We start from the raw sequence: 25,608 nt of genomic DNA, 5'->3' as shown, positions 1-25,608 counted from the left end.
TAACTAGGTGACTTGGTTATTTACCCTAATCCATTATTCACTCAAAACGTGAATAAGTATCAAAAAATGAATTTTATTCCTCACTTCTCACTTTTAGAAATAAGAAAATTGAGAGCATTTTCCAAATCCTTTTCTATAGAATTGCATTTTTGTTCACTGTAAGAGCTATGGGTGTGGGATCATCGCGAGATCAGTCTTGTTGGATCCAACTCGGGGAGACCTTGGATTGTCGTGATTTTCGGCAGCTTCCATGAGATATTATTTTATTGTTCAAATTCCCCCTTTTGGTTGTCAGGTAGGGCTCTCCCGTTTTTCCGTTTCAGCTCCATTTTAGCTTCGCTTTTTGGTAGCTGTATGTTTGGAGGTTGAGTGTTCCCCTTCGTTTCTAATTGCTAGTTCTGCCCAGTTGGAAGGGTATGAGCATTTCCCTGATTTTCGGGATGAGGATTTGGGGTTTTGCACTTTTATGCTAGCTGTTTTTGCATACGGTGTTCAAACTTGATTTTTATTTGTTTTCTATGACTTGTTTTTCCTTGGGTTGAATGGGTTTTATTTTCGTTGAATTTTGTCAAGGTTGATTTTTTGATGTTTTTGCCTCGATTTGCGTGTTGTCTAGTTTTCTCGAATTTTCTTGGCATGATGTTGTTCGTGGATTTGGATTATCTGTAGGATGTCAATTCGACCACTGTTGCACTTTTATGTTGCATTGGGATGTGTGTTGCATCCGTACTCTCGAGCTTGCTTTTGGTTGAGTGTTATTTTGCATATGTTCTCGTTCAGCCCTTGTTTTTATGATCTTTGTGACATTGGTGCGCCCACACATGAGCATGTGCGCGTGCATATTTCAGGTGCTTGTGAGGCCTGATCTCTCGATTGTTATTGGTGGAGTTATGTTCATTTGGGTTGGGTTGGGAATATGTATTGCCTATGGGCACTCATCATGTGATGAGAATGAGTATGTAAGATAGCAACTTGGAGGGGCTTCTCTCGCAACCTTGTTGACTATTTCCCAGGTTGGCATGAAGAAGTTTCTAAATAAGTGATATTTAAATAAATTACTAGGTAATAAATCTAAGATAATAAAAATGTGAGCACTCGAAGTTGATCCAAGGACACGTAAAAAGTGAGCACTCAGAGTTGACCCGAGGACACAGTGGGAGAGCCTCCCTGGGGAGTTGAGTCCGCGTGATATTTAGCTTGGGCTACTTGATGCCGAGTGACTTACCCTCCATCAAGTCCCTACATAGTTGACCCATAGAGTGTCTAACTAGGACCTGTTGTACTTGCATTGTTTCATGATCTTGGTTTCAGTCATCTTTATTGTTTTGCGTGAGTGTTAGCCATGGACATTTGCTTTGTGTGTTTGTGGTTGGATCACTATCTCCATCAGCACGATGAGTGTGGGCCTACGGGTTCCACATGGTTGGGAGGCATAGTTACCTATACCATTGTTGGGGTCTGTTGTACAAAGACGGTCTATTTCCAGTTGTGGTCGATGCTTGATGTTTCACTTGGTATATTCGGGTTTCCGGAGTATGTTTCCTTGTGATTTATGCTTTAATTGGAATGCTTGGATATCATGTTTAGTTGATGTTAGTTTTATTTGATGCATTCCTTTGTTATGATGTTAGCATATGATTAGATGATGTGATTCACTACTAGTTGGAGTATCTATGCTTTGTTGGATTAGCATGTTAGATCTTTGTGTTCTTATGATGTTATTACGTTGTAGTAGTAACGCCCTCATAAGATAGCTCCGACTATCTTGTTGGCAATTTGGGATGTTGTGCTCGAGGGATGGCTAGGGCCCTTGAGGTCTCATGATGCTATTATAGTTGGGAGGAACCGAGCATGAGTTTAGTTGTTTTGTACATTGCGATGTTGCTTTTTCCATGTTTCTTCTTATGTTGTTTTGGATTAGATAGTTAGATGGCTTTTCCTTTCTATTGTATAGTGTCATGTTATTCTTGTGTTCGAGTGTTCATGCCTCGAATTTGTGGATCCAACACTCCCCGGTGTGGAGGTTCTAATTCTTTTCTTTCCCTCTGAATGTTCGTTAGAATGTTTCCTTGCATTCCCTGCTGACAGTGCATCAGCATTGGGTGATATTGATAAAATATCGCACGCCTTCAAGAATTATGTTGTACGATACTGGAAAGTATCGCATGACAGTGTTGAGTTCTATCGTACAATACTGGAAGAGTATCACATGACTATAGCAAGCTCTATTACGCGGTCCCTGAAAGTATCGCATGAAGGTGTGAGTAATGTCGTACGATACTGGACAAGTATCGCATGGTTGTATTGATGTATCGCTTGGTTATAGTGAGAAATATTGCACGGGTTTGTGAGAAAACCTGCTCGGGTGACTAGCGGGCGCTTTTTCCCCTAGCTAGAACTTTTTGTGAGGTGACTTGGCTACCCATTATGGAGTTCTTGAACTCTAGCATTTGACTTTTCGAATTCAAGATCTTTCGGGTTCGAATGTGATTCCTGACCTCGATAGTTTTGTCGTTTTTGGTTTTAGTGTCGCTTGGAGATTCATTGGAAGCCTGGATTGGTTGGTTATGTCTTCCGTTGTGATCTTATGATTGGTTGCATGGTGATGTTGTTTAATTCCATGCTTCAATAAAAAAATGTATATTGGCTTTTATTTATCCTTGTTCCAGGGATCGCCTGGTGGGGCATTACAACAACTGTTAGTTTCTGGCGAGATTGCTCTAAACATTTGAAGGTGAACTCTGTTAAAAGTCCATTCATGGTCAGCTTATTGTGAATAGTGATTAATGGGAGACACATGTGTAGAATCTATACCAAATTGGAATATATCATAAGATCTTGAAGACTATGGAAGTATCAAGCAAAGGGGAAGAATAAGTGCGGAACTATTGAAGGTGTTTAGCGATTGTTTTCATGGGATTTTTGTTGCTGATGAGAATCTAGAAACAAGCTTCTGAAGTTGTTTTAATGAGTTTTGCAATGATTCAACTAACTTTCTTTATACCTGTGAATTTGGGTGTGCTCGTATGCTATCTACGCAAAATTGGTGGATTGTGAGTGAGCTGAGTTTGGTTTAAAACAACATTACAGGAGGATAGGCTGCGTTGTGAATCCATTATTGATTCTGGGCGAACATTGACACGTAATTGTTGACAGTGCAAATACAGTTATAATGTGGTGTTTAACCCAATCTTTCAGCCTACTGAAAACTCTTGGTTAACTGAGCTTTTGGTCCTTTGCATGTGGCAGAGAGGTGGTCTTGTGGGGAAGCAGCTGCAAAATTCTCACTGTGCCCACTTTCACTAGACGTTTCCAGTTATGCTCTCTAAAACCACAATTAGCAGCTACAGGTGCAATCGTCTTTGCTACATATTATCATGAAATGTGTGATTGTGGTTGTATTACATTTGATTTGAAGGAAACATTACCTAGTTCATTTTGTTATAATCCAAGACTGCATTTTATATTGTTTGCTACATTTTAAACGTTCAGCTACCATGTGAGTTTTTATTTAGACAACAAATCTGTTCATTGAATCATTCTTGTCTGGATAAACAACACATTTTAGTTTATGTTATTTGGTATTGAATGCAATACATGTAATTTAACTTCCAAGTACCCCTCCAAAATAATAAGAAATACAGGAAAGCAGGTGAGCCAAGAATCAAGTTTCAACAAATAGTGAAAACTTAGACAAATCGGAAAATCATATTCTAAGTAGGTAGTGACAAAAATTAGAAATTTGTGGTGAACTTAGCTAGGGATATTTGTAACATTCAAATTTTACAGTTCTAAATTAACATCCAACATAAGCATAGAATACAATTATAACTTCAATTTCATAAGAAGGCAGTTACATCATTCATGTTCATGTGAAGAAGATTTACCGTTTAAGTCTGTTAAACAAAAATTTCTTAACTAAATACTTGAAATACCTTTTAATGAAATTACTTTAGAAATTGAAATCACATACCTCGGAAAATTGAGATTGAAAATCATTTAAGCATGCTTCTGCAACCACTTGGGTTAGTCCACAAATACATTATAACAATTTCTCAAATTGACTACTATCTCAAAAATCATTTGTTGAATACAACTAAATACGACTATAACTTAAATTAGGGCATCACGTACCATCTTACCAGTTAGGGCATCAATTACCATCAATTTTTTTAGGGCTTCTGATACCGCTTTACCACTTAGGGCTTCTGCGACCACGGATTCAATTTAGGGCTTCTACGATGATGGATTTTATCTAGGGTTTCCGCAACAACGGATTCAATTTAGGGCTTTCGCAACCACGGATTTCAACTAGGGCTTTCGATACCATGGATTCAGTTAGGGCTTCCAATACCACTGTATCAATTAAGGTTCCAGCTGTCACACACTCAATTAGGGCTTCGGATTTCTTTTCCTTCCGATTGCTTATTTGTGACAATTTCTCAAGATTAGATAAATTCTTATAGTCAATATTCATTTATACGAAAGTAAATTGATGATCACAATGAGATACTTCAATTTAATCTTACCTTCTCATAAACAAAAATGATATTACCTGTTTCCAATAAACAATTGAATGCATGGCTTATCTCTGTCTGATGTATATCTGACATCTTGAGAGAGGTGAAACATTGTCAGGGGCTTTACCACCCAACTTCGGACCACAACATATCCCCACATGATCTCTAATGAGAAAGACCCTCCCTACTCGGAATTGACAGGGTCATCTTGCCATCCATTGGGCTTCTTGATATTTTAATTTACCTCACGACTTGATAGCAGGAGTTCACAGTAACAGGATTGTGCATGAGCTAATAATTTATATTAAATGGTAAATATCATAACTGATACGGATTTGATTATTACAGATATCCTCTTTAAAGATCTCAACATTTTGACAACATTCTTCATGAGTGAAACATGTATGAGCTAATGTTATTATTTATCTTATTCTGATGACAATCATGATTTCTGCACCTCCTCACCTTCCCACGCCATCAAGCCGGTGACTCCCTAGTGTTAATAGATTAATTTACTGTGGTACTTCGTTCCTTCTTCACCATATTCTGGCATTTCGCCTGGTGAATTCCTTGGTGTTCCCTTAATTAGATATTTGTGTATGCAAAACAGGTTGGAAAGGTTCTAAACTGGAATGATACGCTTATAACATGAATCATAAAGAATTCAAAGAAATTTATCTTCTCTCCTATAAAGTAAGATGGCAAGCTTAAATCAGAATAAGGAGGCATCAGACTTATTATCTGTATTATCTTTTCCAAACAGCATTTATTCCTCGATCATTAGCTAAGTACTTTATCTTCCTCCCCATTTACTTTCATAGCTTAGCATTCAAATCTAAATAGATTAATCCACTGGTCTGGTCTGTGCACCTGTTAGACCTAAGATAATCTATACTTATATGTATGCATTCAATTGATTTAGTCTAAACCTCCTTCAAAGATATTTTATTTCCTTAGACAATTATACATTTCAAATCTCAAATTTGGAAAATCAAATTTATGTATGAAATTTATGTTTAACATCACAATTTTTAAATTGCCAGAATCTTGATGAGTCAAATAACAGATTCAAAGTCTTAATATCTTTTTTTAAAAGTGATGACTTCCTGAAGAAACTGCACATTAGAAACTTCTCCAAACCAACCAAAGAGAATGAAGATGAAAATAGTTTTAGACAACATCATTGCTGACTTATTTATCAATTTCAAGGCACATGACATACGGTTAAGGTTTTTACAATCTGCAGTATTATATGAAATAAAACACAGACTTAATGGTGATTTTCATATCAAGTTCTGAGCATATAATAGATGGCTAAGTTTTGCAGTAATACATGAAATAGATCACAGACTTAATGATGATAGACGGCTAAGATTTGCAGTGTTACATGAAATAAATAACAAACTTATTGTTGTTTTTTTTTTTTTACATCTGTATTTGATTGTATGCTGGACGGCTTAACACTGACTGGGAATATATATAAATAAATCTAATCTGAGAACTGACTCAGCTTAGCGGATTAAATGAAAGGGAAATGTAAAGAAAATCATTCTTACATGGCTCACAAATATGCAGTCGACTTGGCTATATCCCATACTCAGTCGTTCCTTCAAGTCTTCATGGAATACTGTTGAATGAGACAATTCAATATGCGTAGAGCCTTGATATCAGGGGCTTGTAGCAGAGCACGGAAATTATAGGAAGATTGCAGGATGATAAAGAAGTTGGTATTACTCTGGAAATATCTAACAAGGGTTCGTTTTGCCAAGAGAATTGCATTTTGAAAAAGGAAGAAGAAGAATGGATGCCGACAACCAAGGAAGCCACAATATAGATTGGGCCAGACCTTACGGCTACCTTCAGTTACAAGAATTTTTTCGAATGCCAAAACAAATCGAATTTCAAGAAGGAGAAGAATAAAGGAAAAAAATAAGAAGTTGAAAAGAGAAATTATAATTTTTAAATTATAACAATTCAATTATTATAATTTAAACATTACTATTATAATGTACAACTAAACATCATTCTAATAAATTATTTAAATACAATGATGCCAATTCATTTTAATATTTAAAAGCACAAATTTAATTATTTACAATTAAAATCCTTTAAGATACATTTTATAAATAATTTAATTATTTTAATTAAATTATTTATTAAATAACTCAATTATTATAACTAAACTATTTATTAAATAACTTATGCGATTCCACAGATGTAGTTTGTTCCGAGTCACTAGGTCCTCTATCTGTCTGCCCAATGATGGTGATGCCCTACCTAATTGTTTTCTGACAATGCTTTCACCCCTTCGACATGCTTCGTGCAAGGAAATTCTTCGTAATTAATTTATATATTATTTAATCATAAATAATCATAATAGTTAACCTTTCGTCTTAATTTCATGAATTCACGATTAACGATCAACTAACATGTCGTTTGCACTTGAAATCATAATGACCAACTAACTTACCATTTCGTTAGATTATATCAAATTAAACTATCAACTGACTTCATGTGAACCTCAACGGCTATATTTCAAACTAGGTCAAAAATTGGGATGTAACATACCATTCCCCTTGAGGTTCATCGTCCTCGATGAACTTGAAATTGCAACGAACATTATAAAAGAGTATTTTTAAAATTGGAATGTAACGTACCATTCCCCTTGTGGTTCATCGTCCTTGATGACCTTTGCAATTTAGACACTAAAAGAATATTCCACATACAAGAAATATATATATATACATAACATTGTGATATCATTTCTTTTCTCAATTGGGTTAGAATGAAAATCATAATTGAACTCAAGATCCATTTTTACTTTAAAGTTTCTAGAAAGATACTTGCATGGTAACATAAAATTGAACACATACTCACCTGAGTCCACTTTACCATAACGGTGGTCATCTCAGCATTGGTTGAGTTGATTTTGTTTCATATTCCTGTCATACTTATGTAGACACTCACCATATCATTAGTTTGATTCCATATTGATATCTTTATTTACAGGGTTCAATTACTGAAAGTAAAATAAGTATCCAAAATTGAAATTCTTCAACCTGCAAGTTTCAGATCATAACTTGATCATAATTTAAATTACTCATACGTACCATCTGGCATATAGCCCTCTTTAATGGATAGATCATCCTTGCAAACTTATAGATTGCCTATAATAGGTTAGTGAATCCATGTTTTTGTATTGTAACCTTGGTCTTGAAGCCCAATATTTCATTAGAATAATCATCTCATGATAGGGTATCTCCAAAACAATGTGCAATAGCTTAATATGTAAAATCAACATCGCATGTGTATTATACATGTATAACAATGTGTCAAGGGTAAAAACATGATATACTATGCAAGATCATCATAAATCTAATCAAGATCATAGGCATCTGAAACAATTCATAAGATTCTCATCCTTCATTTTGTAAATACTTGGAAATTCATCTTTCCCATTTCTATGATTCAGGCTTCCATGCCCATCTCATCAAAAGTTCACATCCGTAAACAAACATTGATAATTCCAACTCCTTATTGGAGCACATAATGATCTTTTCGTTTAACCAACATCAGAAAGAATTATGGTTCATAGTTTTGTTTTCATTCAGTTCAGGTTCAAATTGGTAACAATGAGATTAGAGTTGAGTAGCAAGAGTCTAAGGATCTTCATGGCATGCTTCAATTTAGTGTTTGGGATTCCTTAGTTGTGTGATGATTACAGTCAGGGTTCACAATTGAGTATGATAGCATGTTTAATGCATTGAGAGAATGTTGGTTCATCCTTGGCCTTCTTGGACTTGTTTTGATTTTGATGGATGACACTTGCGTATAGGGGGTGAATAGTTGGCATGATGTTTGCCCTTGCACAGTTGTGGGAGGCGAGTGGGGCCGACTTTCTAAGTTGCTTTCTTTTGACATGTTCACTCTTGTAACACCTATTGTTGGATTAGTCCACCACTTTCAGCATGGTGATGTGATTGTGCTAGTTGAGCATGTATTATTAATTCCATTAGTGCGGGCGTTATAGGAGTTGGTGATGTTAGGGACATTACATAGGTCTTCAATTGGGATCCAGGTTGAGCATTGAAGTTATGTATTAGGGAGCCATTTGGAGAGATTTGTTTTGTTCATTTTTTGATAGAGATTGGCTAATGTTGAGCTCCCACCACCACTTGACATTAGAGTTGTATGTGATTACAACTGGAGTGAGGTTCCTAGTTGGATTGAGGGTGTCCTCATACATGATAGCAACACATGGTAGGTTGACTCGACTTATCATGCATATGGGGTGATTTGGATCCTAACATTCAATTGATTAGTGCATTGGTTCATGATGAGTTGCTACACAAATCTGGGGTTGGAAATGTTTATACCAGTATAGTGCAACATATGGACAAGCTCAAAGCATCATTCTTATGGCGAATATGGAATCTAAGCCTTTGATATCAACAGGGAGGTGCAGGTTACTTAAGGGCGAGCAATCTTTGGGAAGGGAGGACTATAATGTCACCTTTTCTAGGCCATTAATTTATGATATGTCATTAGCCCATTTTGCCTTAGTTTTGTAGGCTAACCAGGATTTTACAGGGATTAGAGTGAGAATTGGCCTAGTTTCAAGCCAATCAAAGTTGGTTCAGCTGGTTTCTAGATACCTATTATTTATAGTAAGTCAACAAGGTTCAATATTCTTGGCATTTTAGTAATGGACTATAAGCGTCTTGTTGGGATCTTTCCAACGAGCTATTACACATGATTATCTAAGTCCATTTGATTACTAGTTTTAAAGCTTGAAGATTAAATAATTTATAAATAAAGTGACTTTTAGACTAAAGTACATAATATTATTATACTCTATTATCAACAGAGCACTTTATTCACTTAAGTGGAAAATGAAGAATTAGAGAAAGGAATATGAAGAGTTGTGTAGAAGGGAAATGAAGATTAGAGGGTTGTGCTTGAAAGGAGGAGTGAACTCATTTGCAATATGCTTGGTTATGATTGGATTATGTTTTGATTAGTGAAATCTCTCGGAGAACTTGGAAGCATCATTTTTCTTCCAATTTGAGGACGAAAACCCTCGATTTTGGAGGCGGTGGACGGAAACCCATTGTTAGCTAGAGATATCACACAAGTATCTCACTTGTGCTTAAATTCCTTCTTTCTAGCTATCCAATCTGACTGTTATTTGTGTTTATGATTGGATGATGTTACTATTTTGCAGGTGATTAAAATGCAATATCATTTCAGAAGCTAATTTTTCACTTTGGTAATTTTATATTATTGTTACGAAATTGAAAATTTGTTGCATGCAATATTTGTTTAAAATTTTGTGAAAATTTTTGGGGAAAACATTCATTGGGGATAATACAGTCACCTGCTATGTTACCATAGAATATTACGTTGAGTTGACTTATATGAACTTTAAAACAAATGGCTTTAAAATATATTACTTAGCATTTCTTTCTTAGAACAAGTTTATTTATTCCTTCTATTTATTGTGTGTGGCTGTATAAAGCCTTGAATTAAAGGGGAATCATTCTTTATTTGGAATGGTCAGTTGACTATCCTCATGATGTTTGGGATGGATTACTTTCTGTATGGTAAGAGTTGAAGAAGCTGTGTAATATCTTCAATCAAAGAAATCAATTAGTAAGGATACAACATTAGGATTCAAGCATGTTATAGAGGGCAATGTGCTTGGTGGATACCAATGAAAAAGAAGTCAAGGTTGCGTGAACGAAGATATTCCTGAACAATGACTAGGTACAATGGTTAATGATTTGTTATTATTACGAGAAGTAATTGGTAAAATACTTGCTTGATATTAACAGAGACCAAATGATTAATGTGTACAAATGAATAAACGATGTTTCCTTAGGGAACGATCGTTAAGAATAGAAATATTCTATTCTAGCTATAACAGATAACTAACAACTAAGAGCTAACTAAATATTAGAAAGATTCTAATATTCGCAGTATATTGCAATAGATAACCATTAAATATAAATAGAAACTATATATTGTTGTAATACCCTCCCTTAATGGTTATTCTATCCACTACACCAAGCTGTCCTTTGAAATTAACAAACTTATTTGGACTAAGAGGCTTGGTGGGAATGTCTACAGTCTGATCCACTGTAGGAACATACTGCAAGTCTATTTTCCCGTCTTCAACCAGCTGCCGTATGTAGTGATAGTGAACATCCACATGCTTGGTTCGTTCATGGAGTATTGGGTTTTGTGCTAACTTTATAACGCCTTTGTTATCAACAAACAAAGTGGTCGGTCCTGCTGGTGACATTTGCATATCCCCAAGCATCTGACAAAGCCAATTTGCTTTACAACCTGCCTTAACCATCCCTTTGTAGAGGAGAGAGGAATTGCATGTTGCTTCTTGCTGGTCCATGTAATGGCACCATATCCCAATTTGAACACATATTCAGAAGTTGACTTTTTATCAATAAAGCTAACCCAATTTGAATCTGTGAAACTATTGATTCTAGGATTAGATCTATGAGTGTAAAAAAGTCCATAATTAGGAGTTTTCTTCACATAATGAAGCACACACTTTGCTGTCATCCAATGATCAACCTTGGGACATGTCATAAAGCGTGAGATGTAGCTGATTGCGAAGCTGATATTAGTTCTAGTAGTAGAGAGGTAGATGAGGCTGCCTACTAGTTGCCTCTGTAGTATCATCAACTGGAGAAGAATCAGACTTGGCTGATAACTTTAGACCTTTCTCCATGTGTGTAGATGCAGGCTTGCAACCTCGCATGCGAAACTTCTCTAACAGAGCCCTAGCATATTTAGGCTGAGAAATAAATATACTAGAAGATTGTTGCCAAGCCTTAACACCTAGGCAATCATGCATGAGCACAAGATCAGTCATATCAGAAGACAAGCATAAACTTTGTTTGATTCCTTGAATCAAAAATGTTGAAATGCCAATGATGATCAAATCATCTGCAAAATGAACAGAAGGATGATGTCAGTGCTAGTAGTCTCGATATACAAATTTGAGTCTGAAGAACTTCTCTGGAAGCCTTAATCATTGAGGCACTTATCAATTTTCATGTACCATGGCCTAGTGGTTTGCTTCAAACCATAGAGAGATTTCACTAGGCTAAGAACCTAGTGTTCTTTACCAACAACCTTGAAACCAAGAGGCTGCATCATATAGAACTCTTCTTGTAGGTTACCATTCAGGAAAGCACTCTTGACATCCATTTGATGGACTTTCCAGCTAAATTGTGTTGCCATGGCCAGGACTAATCTCATAGTGCTCATCTTTGTAGTTGGAGCAAAGGTCTCCTCGTAATCAATACCTTGACACTGAGAATAGCCCTTTGCAACGAAATGAGCTTTTTACTTAATCCAAAGTTCCAACAGATTTGTATTTAATTTTTTAGATTTATTTGCAGCCAATGGGTTTCTTCCTTGGTGGAAGATCATAAAGGACCTAGCTATTATTCTTCAACAAGCTTTGGTGTTCAGATTTTATAGCCTCAAAGTATGTCTGAGGTTCCAACACACTGTGAATGTTGGCCATGAGAGAAAAATTAAATGTCTCTGTAGGTTTGCTCTTTTTCCGAGTAGTTCTCCCATTGATGAGCTCATCATCTCAAAGATCAACAGGTGTCTTAGCCCGCCACTTAGTTTGGAGAGAAGAACTAACATTAGTATTAGGAGGTACTTTATAACCAGGTTCCTCATCAGAAGAAGTTGGATCAAAATTAGGTCAAGCATCTGCAAATCTGGTTCATCCTGCAGGAGAAGTTGAGGGTGTCTGTACAAGAATCACTAGTTTAATTGGGCTGCTAGAGCTGTTGGATCCCTCCCGTTAGGTGGGTCTAATGGAAGCCGAACTCCCAAATCATGAACCTTCATAGGTTGATTTGTTGGATTAGGAACAAGAGAAATAGGCATGAATGGTCTTCACTGCTCATCAAAGACTACATCACGACAAGATATGAGATGTCTCATTGTTGATTAGGTTGTGGGCTTTTTGAAGACTACTGTATCCAACATGCATGAGTTTAGGACTCTTGGCATCCAACTTGGTGCGTGAAAGGATACAAATATATGCAAGAGAGCCAAAAACCCTCAGGTAACTTATTTCAGGCTTGCGACCTGACCAAGCCTATTCTAGTTTCAGTGATACCTTTGAGCAACATAGTGGGTGACTGGTTCAAAAGGTAAACTTTAGTGTTAACTACCTAAGCCCAAAACTTCTTTGGAACATGTCTATGGTCGAGCATGGATCGAGCCATCTTAGTGACTGTTTTGTTTCGACATTCAACTACATTGTTATGTTGTGGTGTGTGGGGTGTGGTTAATTGGTGCTTGATTCCATGAATATCACAAAAGCTAAAGAATTCATTAGAACGAAATTCCCTCCCATTAGCTGACCTAAGAGCAATATTAGATTTCCCAAACTCTTTTTCAATGAGAGTTTTAAGCTTCTGAAATACATTAAATGCTTCTGATCTCTTTTTAAGAAAATAGACCCACATTTTTTTACCGAAATCATCAACAAACAACTGAAAATAGCTAGACCCACGAACAAAAGGAGTGACCATAGGGCTGTAGATATTGACTTGAACAAACTGAAGTACTTGAGAAGCCCGCCATGAATCACCACTTTTTAAAGGTGTGCGATGTTGCTTCCTAGCCTGGCTTGCATCACAAACTTCAAGTTGTTGAATTTGAATCTCAGGAAATTCGAGGACAAGCTCTTCCCAAGCAAGTTGAGAGAGATAATGCACATTTAAGTGCCCATATTGTTGATGCCAAAGTGAATTGACAGAAGATTGCCAAACAACCATAGCTAAGTCCTGCGAATCACCAAAAATTGGCAAGTTGGAAAAGACAATGATCATCAAGGTCAACTTCAACAACAACCCTAGTCTCCCTGTCACTAATAGTGCACCGATGTGAATTGGAGGTAACATCTAACCGTGGAGAGTGTCATATCAATTCATTGATTGAGAGTAGATTTATTTCCATCCTTGGAACATACTACACATCAAGGAAAATGAGATTCCTCCCAATAGACTATTTGTGAATGTTACCTTTGCCGACAAGTATGTACTCTTCCCCTCCACTAAAAATAACTGAATCTGAATAAAGGCTGGTAGTCTGTGAACCAGTCTCTACGGTGGGTGAAAAGACGAGAGGTACTTGAACCAATGTACCAAGCAAATGACTTCGCATGATCTGTATGGCTTTTAGTCATGAAGGCGTAAAAGGCAGATTATGTTTCCTCATTGTGCTCTGCACTATTCTGTTTGGACTGTGAATCTGATTGCTTGGAAAAGGCAGCTAAGCATTTCTGACATTCAACGTTCATGTGACCATCCTTCTGGTAGTAGTTGCATTGAATGTTCTTTTGTTGGAGCTTTCTGGTGCTAGACCAGAGGACTTCCGCTAAGAGGACTGCTGTGAAGGAGACTTGCCCTTATCCTTTTGAAAGGATTTAGTAGTAAAGGCTTTCTCTGTGGAGGCAGAGCTGGAATTGCTACCGAGTTGCTATTTCCATTGATCTTGTTGAAGAAGTGTTAGAGATCTGTGAACTCTAGGTAAACACCACTAGAATTGATGTTGAGAGTCTTTGATAAAATGCTCGTAGGATTTGGGTAAACTTTTGAGGGTTATTACCCCAATGTCCTCTTCCTCCAATTTGCATCCAATGGCAAGCAATTGATCACAGATTTCCTGAATCCTATTCTGGTGTCCTTGGAGGGATTTCTGTTCATCCATGGTGATAGAAAGCAAAGTGTTGTTGAGAAAGAAGGCTATCCTTTTGTCTGAAGTCTCTTGAAGTTTCTCGAGATGCTCCCATATCTCGACAGTTGTCTTACCGAATGGATTTTGAGGGAGTTGATCATCAGCTATGGATAATTCAAAAAGCATCATCCCCTCTCGATTATTTTGATCATATGTACCCTGATTAGTCTGGCTGCATTCGGATGCTATAACACCCAAAACAATCTGATCAATATTTCGATATTCAAAGATTATTAGCATTTATTGCTTCCACGTGCCATAATTGCGACCATTGAACTTCTGACTTCCCTCCACGAAAATATTTGTCAAAGATTCCATAGCACGTTTTTCAGTGAAAAAGTGTGAAAATCTGTGAAGGTACATACTTTTAGGTAAAAAATCGGAAGACCCATAAAAAATAAAGAGGTACCCAAAAGAGACCTCGGAAAACCCAGAAAGAACATGCTATCGGATTCTGGACCTGCTCGCTCAAAAATCAAGGCACCTAGAAAAAATAGACGACAACCCAATTGAGCTCTTGAATAAATCACCAAGAATTTGCAATTGAATTTTGTTTTCCAATTTGCTCTGAAGGGTCAAAGTTGTAGTTGAAAAATGTTTGAGACCTAGGCGGCTATGAAAGTTCCAAAACTTGCTGAAAAAACCAGATTGTCCTTATAGAATGCCATGAGTTGAAAGGGAAATGCAAGCAACTCACAAAAGTATTCAAACATAAAAAATGCGGGCAAAAAAACAATTGCGGCTACAGGAAAATGACAAGCTAAAAAACGTCTGTAAGAATTGTGGCTAAACAGGGTAAAAAATCCCATGAAAATGGCCACGATTTTGCAGAAAATGTTCACAACAAACACTTTTGCAGAAAACAAATGTTGATAAACAAAAAACGATGACTCACTAGCCACGATTTGCAGAAAAAGATGCCTGATCTTTGCAGGAACAGGGCCGAAAATTGCATGTGCGAGTAGCAGAAAAAGATCACCCAACATCCAAAACAAGTTGCAGACCAAAAACATTTAGGAATGGTAAGGAATTTTAGAGAGACGCTACTGAGAAACCCTATTTGGGTTTTGTAGGAGTCGATTTTTCCTGCACACAAGGTATCCTGAAAACTCAGTTTCAAAAATTAAGGCAAATAACTAACATATAACTAACAACTAAGAGCTAACTAAATATTAGAAAGATTCTAATATTTACTGTAGATTACAATAGATAACCATTAAATATAAAAAGAAACTATCTATTATTGTAATAGTTATGAGTTGATCATGTGAAAAATAAAGTCAAGAATGATGATAAAAATGGAGTCCGCTTTTTGATAAATAGTGGTGTACAGTTGTGCATGTTTATTTTCGAACAAGTGGTTGCAAGTTGAAGCAGAGATTTGAGGAAACTGCAATTAGCATGGAAAAATGTTTATCCTGTTCAATGTCATTCTCTAGAGACATGGTCACTGGTAATACTCATTAATACCATTAGTTATTTGTAGAGGAGTTTGCACTTTCTTTAATTTTGTAAAAGCTATACCGTGCAGAAGAGATTGCACTTGTTTTTTTCTATAGAAGTTATATAGTGTGAATGTGATTTGTAATGTTATGGATTGCTCTATGGGACGACATAACAAAAGTGTTGAGGAACTAGTTTGGAAACTATTCCAATATACTTTGTACTGCCATATGGTTGTGTTCATTGCTACACATTATCAGACTTCAATAAAGATAAGAAGTCAAGAATTGTTTTGATGGGAAGTGTGTAAATGTTTGTGTGGTGATTGAATTGTTGGGTATGTTGTAAAAGGGGTTATTTAAGTTTTGCATTTGAGTTGGTGCTTTAGCTGATTGGAGTTGATGCTTTGAGGAGAGTTGGTGCTCTTTAGGAGCTTGTGCTTACTTATGTAGTCTGGGTTGGTGCCTAGTTTGTCAAAGAAATCTTTTGTATGCCGTGGTTTGTTACTCAAAAGGATTTTGTTAAATTCAGTGTATGCATCTTGATGCTTGCTCTCTCTATGTATTATGTGGTTTCATGTTCTTATTAGCTAAATTTTTTTGAAATATTGATTCACCCCTCTTGAGTATTTTCTGTGTGTTCTTCAAAGGGAAACACCTTTGCCAACAGCTACCTTTTATATGAAACCTTCACAGTAATGAACTGAAAATATTTTATTATTCTTTAGCACATTCATATGCAAAAACCTATGTTCTGAGCATTACTTGAAGTATCTCTAGGTGTTCAAGCATTGAGAACAGTGTCTTTTCTTCTGAATTTGTATACGTATTTATATGATTTTTTTTTTTTCCTTGATGTGGTTAACAGTCATGTATGGGGAGCTGGTTCATCATGACTTGAAGCAATTTTCTTTTGGCCTGATAAATTTCCTTCTTAAACCTTTGTTCTAGGACTTTCAGTTAGGACCTGAGTTGGATACCTCTTGATCTGTTACCCTTTTTCTCTTTGCAATTGAATGCAACATCATTGCATGGTAGATGACTCCTGTTACATTTCAAGTCCCCATTTTAGACACAAGATCATCATTCCCTATTTGTAAATTCTTTGTTTTACAACACATTTGAAGCAATGAAATGTTGAGATGATTCTGGTATTTTGTTGAATTTTTAGTTTGTTCTATGTTGATAAAAGTGACATTGTTAAGCTGTGGACCCGGTCAATTTTTTTATGTTGCCAGGCAGAATGAGTTTGGGGTTAATGTGCCAATCCACCTTTTTAATCAATGTCCCTGGATTTTGTTCAACCAAGCTGTTGGTAAAGTTTGAGCTTTTTAATACTTGAGTTGTTTCATGGTAAAATCGATACTGATATTTGTTCATCCTTGTGAGTCTTATGTTTTAAGTGGAAGTGGTTGTGCTTGATCCTACAGCAACAGTGTCCAGGCCAAGGGCAGTGGCCAAACACTTCTCTGAAGTAATTTTAGCTTGAGTGAGCTTCCATATTCTTAGAAAGTTTTATCCTTTTATGAGGTGTGATATAGTTTTCAATTCTATTGTCTATTTTATTTTCTAGCTTTAAAAAATCCTTATATATTTCTATATGTTTTCTTATTTTTTATATTTTTTCCCTCCTTGTCTCTCTCGCCTTTTGCCTCCCCTTCACTATATATAGAGCTTTTGGTCAGCAAGTTATCATTTTTCTCTCTGGCTCTACTCTCCATCCTGATGATGAATCATGGAGTATGATTCAAAATGTTGTTGATAAAAAGAAAAATACACACTTGATACCAGAAGCTTGAATAACATAAACATGGACTGTGGAAACTTGATGTCTATAATAATCAAAAGGGAATTTCAATTCTTGTGTTTCAGCAAGATTTTACTTCATTTTTGCTCCCATTAATTATCTATTTCAGTTTTCTAGAACTTTTAAATTTGCTTTTCCGCTACTTCCAGTTTTGTCAGATTCAGATATTACATCTATTAAGTTTTGATTACATTTTTAGTTTCAATTTTTCTCTTTTTTTTCTTTTGATTTTCTGTTTTATAATTTTAGTTAAATGTCATGGTTTAGTTTCAGTTTTTGTTATATATTTCTATGTATGTATATACATATGTATATGGATGTATATGCATGCATATACATACATACATATACATACATATATATATATATATATATATATATATATATATATATATATATATATATATATATATATATATATATATATATATATATATGCATATACATCTATATATCTATGTGTGTGTGTGTGTGTGTAAACAAATTTCTAGGCATACTTTGAATGATAATGGTAAGGCTATTGAGAGCTAGTTGAATTAACTCATTGTCATGTTTCCCATCAATTGTGAAGATGAACTGATATCTTTTATTGCCTTTTTTCATTTATTTAAGGATTATTGATAGTTAAAATTCTAATCTCTAAGCATTCCATACATGTTTTTCCTAACCCTTGTTTGCATCTTTCAGATGTTGCATTTGGTGCTCAATGAGTCAATACTATCTGGTATCTCTTATTAGTGGCATTTTAGTTGTTCCATGTATCCTTTAAAGCTAAGATACCTATTCGTCCCTAGATCAGGTGGATGCGGAAGTGTAGACGGACAGATTCCTGATGCCTCCGGATTCCCTACGGATGCTAGCTGGAAGCGAGCTACAGGCTTTGTCATGTCCCCAAATTTTAATGTAATTTTTAAATTAAATTAATTAATTAATTGGACCCAAAATTTAAATAATATAAGGACCTTTAATTAGTTACTTTAATTAATTAATATGAGGCCCAAGTTAATATTTGTATTTGTGGTTCCGATTGATTTAATATATCTTGGACCTATTTTTATTTTAGTTTGGTAAGTGTTGTCGTCGGCTATCTTTGTACACCCTCAGAAAGGTTTTCCCGGACGGGTATTTAAGCACGACTTGTAGGTAGACATAGATATGCATTCTGTTTATTTATTTTGTACTATGAATTCTAGTTGGAATTCGTTGTTGTTCGCCATTTCGGAAGTGAAAGATCTTCCCTACTTGGCTTGTTCGGTTTCGGTGGGATTCAACCCTCATCCTATTCCGTTGCGTTTAATACTTTGCTTGGATTTGGCAGATCATAGCACCATCTTATTGCAAATATTAATTGAAGGATATTCATGTTCAATCTCCATTCTTGTTTGGTTTATTGATGAATTTAGATCTATAAATTTATGGTTGCATAACTTAGCATTCCTCCTCTATCCGTACACCATCCATCCCCCACATCACAAAGTGCATCTTCTATACTGCAACTCTACGACTTAGAAAATTACTTATCTGTATATTTGCTATCATATCGTGCGACTTGTCTTCTCCCCACACCGTGCGATCGTTGTAGCTTTATCTCGTACGGCCATAGTGGCATTCCACCATATGACCACCACAATATCGTATGGTCTCCAAGGGAGAACCGTATAGCCTTTAGGCATCCATAGTACGATCACTTACACTACTGTACCACCTTTAGGCCTACACTGTATGGCCATACACTCTACCATACAACCATCACGATAATATCGTACCACGGTACTACCTGAAGCAGTGGTCACCTAAAGCACTGAGGGAGAACTACCTGAAGCACTGGCCAGCCAAAGCACTGAGAGAGAACTACTTGAAGCACTGACTTGAAGCACTAGCCACTCGAAGCATTGAGGGAGAACTACCTAAAGCACTGACTTGAAGCACTGGCCATCGGAAGCATTGAGGGAGAACTACTTAAAGCATGGACCTGAAGCATTGGCCACCCGGAGCACTAAGGGAGAACTACTTGAAGCACTGACCACCCGAAGTACTAAGGGAGAACTACTTGAAGCACTAACCTAAACCACTGGCCATTCGAAGCACTGAAGGGATACTACTTGGAGCACACAACTAGACTACTTGAAGTACACGATAAGACTACGTAAATCATACTACGGGACTTCATAAGGAAACTCTTGAACAAAACATTACAGTGGTATCAAAGCTGGTGATCTTGCTAGCCTGCTAGGATGATTGGGAGATTTTGGTATTTGGATCACACTATGGCGTCGGACAATGATGGAGAGTGGTGGTTGAAGGCACTACAAAAGATTGGCAAAGAGCTCAACAAGCGTGTTGATCTTCCATTAGATATATTGGAAGTATGTTTGTGTCAAGTGGACCAATTACCTTCAAGATTTATACAGAGAATCCTCTCGCTGATTAAGGATGCCTTAAGTCAACCCAGGCTTTTGAGACACCATGACAAGGATAAAAGATTGGCGGTTGCAGCATGTCTCAGTGAGGTCTTGAGAATTTCGGCTCCTAAAGCACCGTATGATGATAACACCATGATAGAGATATTGCAATTGATAGTTGACAGCTTTCAGAGTCTTGATGACTTTAGTAGTGACCCTTTTGGTAGGAGATCTACAATACTGGAGAATTGTGCAAATGCCAAAGTAAGTAATCTTCTCTTAGATCTCAAATTGCAGAATTTGGTTCATGATATGTTCCATCACTTCTTGTTGACCATCAAGGAAGATCATGATACTAAGATTCCAGTTGCTATGGAGTCTTATGATTTCGTGCATTGAAGAGATGGATGAGATATCCCAACCCATCACATCTATGTTATGGGTTGTTCGTAATCTAGAATGTATCCCCTCTATAGCAACATATAGATTGGTTAGTAATATTTTCAAGCATTGTGAAGAAAAATTAATATCTCATTTGCACAAGTAGGAGAAAATGGATGATAATGATAAGGGCGATGCTTTACATGAGGAGAATGAAGGCATGATTACAGGGCTGATCTAGGAGGATTTACTAAATCTTTCTGCGACACCAACATGGGGAGAACACCAAAAAAGTGAAGAGGTTGCTTGCATGGATCTTATGAAGACATGGACGGATCAAGTTGTGCCCATCACCGAAGTTGTGCTTGAGGTTGTGCCTGTCACCAAGGCACTATCCATTGAGGAAGTTCTATCAAATGCCGAAGTGGTGTCCATAATGGAAGCTGTATCTGTTGCCAAGGCTTTGTGTTTGTCACCGAAGCTATGTCCATCATCGTGGTTTTGTCCGTCATTGAGGTTGTGCGTCTGTCATCGTCGTTGTGTCTGTCACCATTGTGTCCATCACCATTGTGTTTGTCACCGACACTGAGTCCATGTCCATCGTTGAGTTCGTGTCCGTCATCGTCGTCGTATATGTCACCGTCGTGTCCATCATTGACGTCGAGTCTATGTTTGTCGTCGAGTTCGTGTCCATCATCGACGCTAAGTTTGTGTCCGTCGTTGAGTTCGTGTCCGTCAACATCGTATCTGTCACTGTCATGTCCATCATCGTCATGTTCGTCACCAACGTCAAGTTCATGTCCATTGTCAAATTTGTGTCCGTCATCGATGCCGTGTCCATCGTCAAGTTCGTGTCTGTTACCGTTGTCATGTCTATCATCGTCGTGTTCGTCACTGACATCGAATTCGTATCCGTCATCGAGTTTGTGTCTGTTACTGTCGTATCCATCACCGACATCGAGTTTGTGTCCCTCATTGAGTTCGTATCCGTCACCATTGTGTCCGTCATCGACACCGAGTCCATCTCCATCATCGAGTTCATGTCCGTCATCGTCATTGTGTCCGTTGTTGTCACCATCACCATATTTGTCATTGTCATTGTGTCCGTTGTCATCACCGCCGCCTTGTCCGTTGCCATGTTTGACATCGCTGCCACCATCATGTATGTCATCTTAATTATGTCCATTGTCGTCACTGTAGCCATGTCTATTGCCAAGTCCATCATCATGTTCGTCATCATTGTTGCATCTGTCAACGTCGTTGTGTCCATTACTAACATCAAGTCTGTATCCGTCATCAAGGGTGTATCTGTCATTGTAGTTATATCCATCGATGACGTCATGGTTGTCTCTATCATCATTGTGTGTCCATCATCTTGGCTGCATCGGTTGCAATAGCTACGTTTGTTGCCATTGAGACATTGTTCACTGTTGAGGCTCTATCCATCATCGAGGCTACAATTGAGGTTCTGAGTGCCATTGAGGTTTTATCTGTAGCTAAAATTTTGTTTTTCGTTGAGGTACTCTCCGTTGAGGTTTTTCTTGCCAAGGTTCCCTTTACTGAGGTACTCTTTTTTGAGGCTCCCATCATTGTGGCACACTTCACTGAAGCTCATGTCGCCAAAGTTCTCACAGTCGAGCCCCCTTTCGTCGACATTCTCACCACTAAAGCTCTCTTTGTCAAGGTTTCATCTGTCAAGAATATAATAGTGGTCGTTGTGGTTGTGTCAGCGGGTAAGTTTGTGCCACCATCAACGTCTATGTGCAGGACCATACCCAAAGAGATTTTTGAACATAATGATATGCAAGATTTCATTATTTTGTGTCATTGGGATCCTAGTGAAGGCTATGACAATGTTTATATCAGAGTGGCTCAACGGATGCTTAATGACAGTGGGGTGCAAGGGAGGTTTGATGACAATTCACTCATTTCACCTGCATGTTTGGTTTGGGATCTTGGTGAATCAAGAGACGATAATATTTATATCAGAATAACAAAGCGAAAGTTTGATAGCGATGTGGTGCTGCAGAGGATTGATGTCATTTCACTTGTCTTGCCTGTGCATTTGATTTGGGACCCTAGAGCTGTTGGTGTTTCGTCAGATGACGGATTGCTTGAGGGCAAGCAATCTTTGGGTAGCAAGGATTTGTGATGTCCCCAAATTTTAATGTAATTTTTAAATTTAATTAATTAATTAATTGGTCCCGAAATTTAAATAATATAAGGACCTTTAATTAGTTACTTCAATTAATTAATATGGGGCCCAAGTTGATGTTTGTATTTGTGGTTCTGATTGATTTAATATATCTCTGACCTATTTTTATTTTAGTTTCCGTTGGTAAGTGTTGTCATCAGCTATCTTTGTACACCCTCGGAAAGGTTTTCTCTGACGGGTATTTAAGCACGGCTTGTAGATAGTCGTAGATATGCATTCTGATTATTTATTTTGTATTGCGAATTCCTATTGGGATTCTTTGTTGTTTGCTATTTCGGAAGTGAAAGATCTTCTCTACTTGGCTTGTTCGGTTTCAGTAGGATTCAACCCTCACCCTATTCCATTGCATGTAATACTTCGCTTTGATCTGGCAAATGAGAGCACCATCTTATTGCAAATATTAATTGAAGGATATTCGTGTTCAATCTCCATTCTTGTTTGGTTTATTGATGAATTTGGATCTATAAATTTATGGTTGCATAACTCAACATTCCTTCTCTATCCGTACACCATCCATTCCCCACATCACGAAGTGCATCTTCCATACTGCAACTATATGACTTGGAAAACTTCGTAACTATATTGCTGCTATAATATCGTACAGCTTATCTTCTCCCCACAATGTATGCCTGTTGCACCTCCTACCCGTATGACCATAGTGGCATTACACCATACGACCACCACACTATTGTACAGCCTCCAAGGGAGAACGGTACAGCCTTCATGCATCTACCATACGGTCACTTACACTACTGTACGACCTTCAAGAGAACAACGTACCACCTTCAGGCCTACATTGTACGACCATACACTCTACCGTATGACCATCAAGATAATATTGTACTATCTAAAGCACTAGCCACCTGAAACACTAAGGGAGAACTACTTGAAGCACTGGCCACCCGAAGCACTAAGGGAGAACTACTTGAAGCACTGGCCACCCAAAGGACTAAGGCAGAACTACCTGAAGCACTAACCGCCAAAAGCACTGAGGGAGAACTACCTAAAGCACAGACTTGAAGCATTGGCCACTCGAAGCACTAAGGGAGAACTACTTGAAGCACTGGCCATCCGAAGCACTGAGGGAGAACTACTTGAAGCACTGGCCACCCGAAGCACTGAGGGAGAACTACCTAAAGCACTGGCCACCCGAAGCACTGAGGGATACTACCTAGAGCACACAACCAGACTAGCTGAAGCACACGACAAGACTACCTAAAGCATACTACGGGACCTTATAAGGAAACTCTAGAATGAAACATTACAGGCTTTCGGATGCATTTGGAAGCAAGATCTTGAAGCCTGTGGCTGGCTTTCGATCAGCATCTGTAGGGAATCTGGACACATCCGGAGGACTCCATGGGCCCAACGCCTAGAAAACTAATATAAAACTAATAATATACTGAATTTGCTATAAGCAACAACGACATTAGTAGGGCAATTGGAGAGCTTGTTTATCAGAAGCAATTCTACAGGACTAAATTTTGTTTATGTCCTGGTGGCTCTCAAGTTAACAATGCAGACATTACTGACTCGATCTATTATGGATGTGTACCTGGTCAGTATGGTTATTTTGAAATAGCTTTCTGCCTTACAGTTTGTATGGGTTGGAGTTTTGATTGCATTGCACAAGGCATCTGAGCATACTGGTTTGTTCTATTGGTATTATTCCAAATCTTTTTTTTTGCGGTGAAGATGATACAAATACTGGTTTATAATGTAGCACCTGTATACTAGAGAGCTAATATTTCATGTGGGTTCTTTTGTCATTTTTACAAGATCTATATGTTTATTTTTGGTTATAATATTGTATTACACTTATATGTATCTATGCTGTATATTTTTACCTTTGATAGTTTTCGTAATGTTTTGAATTGCTTTGTTCTGCAGTATTCATTATCAAGAATTTGTGAGGAACTGAAGGAGATACATCAAATAATCCTTATGATTCAAATTCTGATGCATATTCATTAACTAAGTTTTTATTTTGTTGGAATCTTGAACATGACTCATTGGAACGTTATAACTTATATTCTAAGATTAAACTCTAATGTTGAACAAGCACATATTGATATACCATATGAATTTTGAAATATCTTGAATTTTGATAAAGGGTGAAGTATCACTGTCATACTATCAAATGAGTTCTTTTTGTATATTTCTTGTATTTCTTTGCATACACACACATGTGTGCGCGCGCTTCCTCCAGCATCCGCATCCAAATTCTTTTTTTCCCTGCATCCGGTATCTGCTTCTGAATCCGCAAACTTAGCTTTAAAGTGATTATTTTATTGTTTGATTTTGCAGGGCAACGTAGCCCTTGATGTTGCTAGGATTCTTCTACGTCCATTAAAGGAACTGGCTACTACTGATATTGCAGAGCATGCCTTATCTGCATTGCAGAAAAGCTGCATCAGGTTAACCAATTTCTTCAGAATGCTTTCTTCATGCCATGGTATTTTTGTAGCAAACATTAATCTTATAGTTCCAATTTAAAGTATTTCTGCAGATTTTTTGTGAATCCAGGAAAGTGTATTTAGTTGGAAGGCGTGGACCTGTGCAAGCTGCTTGCACAGCAAAGGAATTAAGGGAAATACTTGGTATGATTTCTTCCTTTTAACTTTTATAGGATCAACCTACAATGTAGAGTTTCAGGACCCCACAATGTAGTTTTCATTCTTTAATTATCTTTTTTTATCTCATGTTTATCAGTTGTAAACATCAAATTTTGGTGTCTCGGTATTATGCTGTTCATGTCGAATATGCAAAGAATCTGTTGATTGTATATGGCTTTTTGTTTTTATGGAGGTTCAGCATTCTTCGCCTAGCCTCTTTGGTCAAGAACCAAGGACTAAGGGGTATCCATTCTGCCAAATTCACCGGGGGCACGATCCCGGCCTCATCCCTTTTAGATGTCATGGGCCTTGCACTTAGCAAGGCCTGATCCCTGGGTATATGGCTTTTTTATTCGGTACATTTAGGGTTTTTTAGGTAATACTTACGGGGATCTATTCTGGGTCCCCAGCCTTACTAGACAGTGACTATAAAA

General features: G+C 37.3%; 1 protein-coding gene across 4 annotated transcripts in view; it reads left to right on the top strand.

Moving 5' to 3' along the window:
- The window catches only part of LOC149551636 (Pyridine nucleotide-disulfide oxidoreductase family protein), a 171,235-nt gene that overhangs the window by 66,210 nt on the left and 79,417 nt on the right, over positions 1-25,608 (top strand). For all 4 annotated transcript variants that reach the window (XR_016352783.1, XM_089787141.1, XM_089787142.1 and 1 more), the window contains exons 6-7: positions 24,867-24,976; positions 25,086-25,159. Coding sequence is in view for 3 of the 4 variants with exons in the window: in XM_089787141.1 (XP_089643267.1) it covers positions 24,867-24,976; positions 25,086-25,159 (184 nt within the window). In the remaining variant the exon portion in view is untranslated. The remainder of the gene's footprint in view (positions 1-24,866; positions 24,977-25,085; positions 25,160-25,608) is intronic.

This window comes from Cupressus sempervirens, chromosome 6, assembly GCF_028749045.1.
Source record: "Cupressus sempervirens isolate cs-2001-9-10 chromosome 6, ASM2874904v1, whole genome shotgun sequence".
NCBI classification, from domain to species: domain Eukaryota; kingdom Viridiplantae; phylum Streptophyta; class Pinopsida; order Cupressales; family Cupressaceae; genus Cupressus; species Cupressus sempervirens.
The sequence above is the reverse complement of the archived record's forward strand: the minus strand, read 5'-3'. Positions and strand labels throughout refer to the sequence as shown.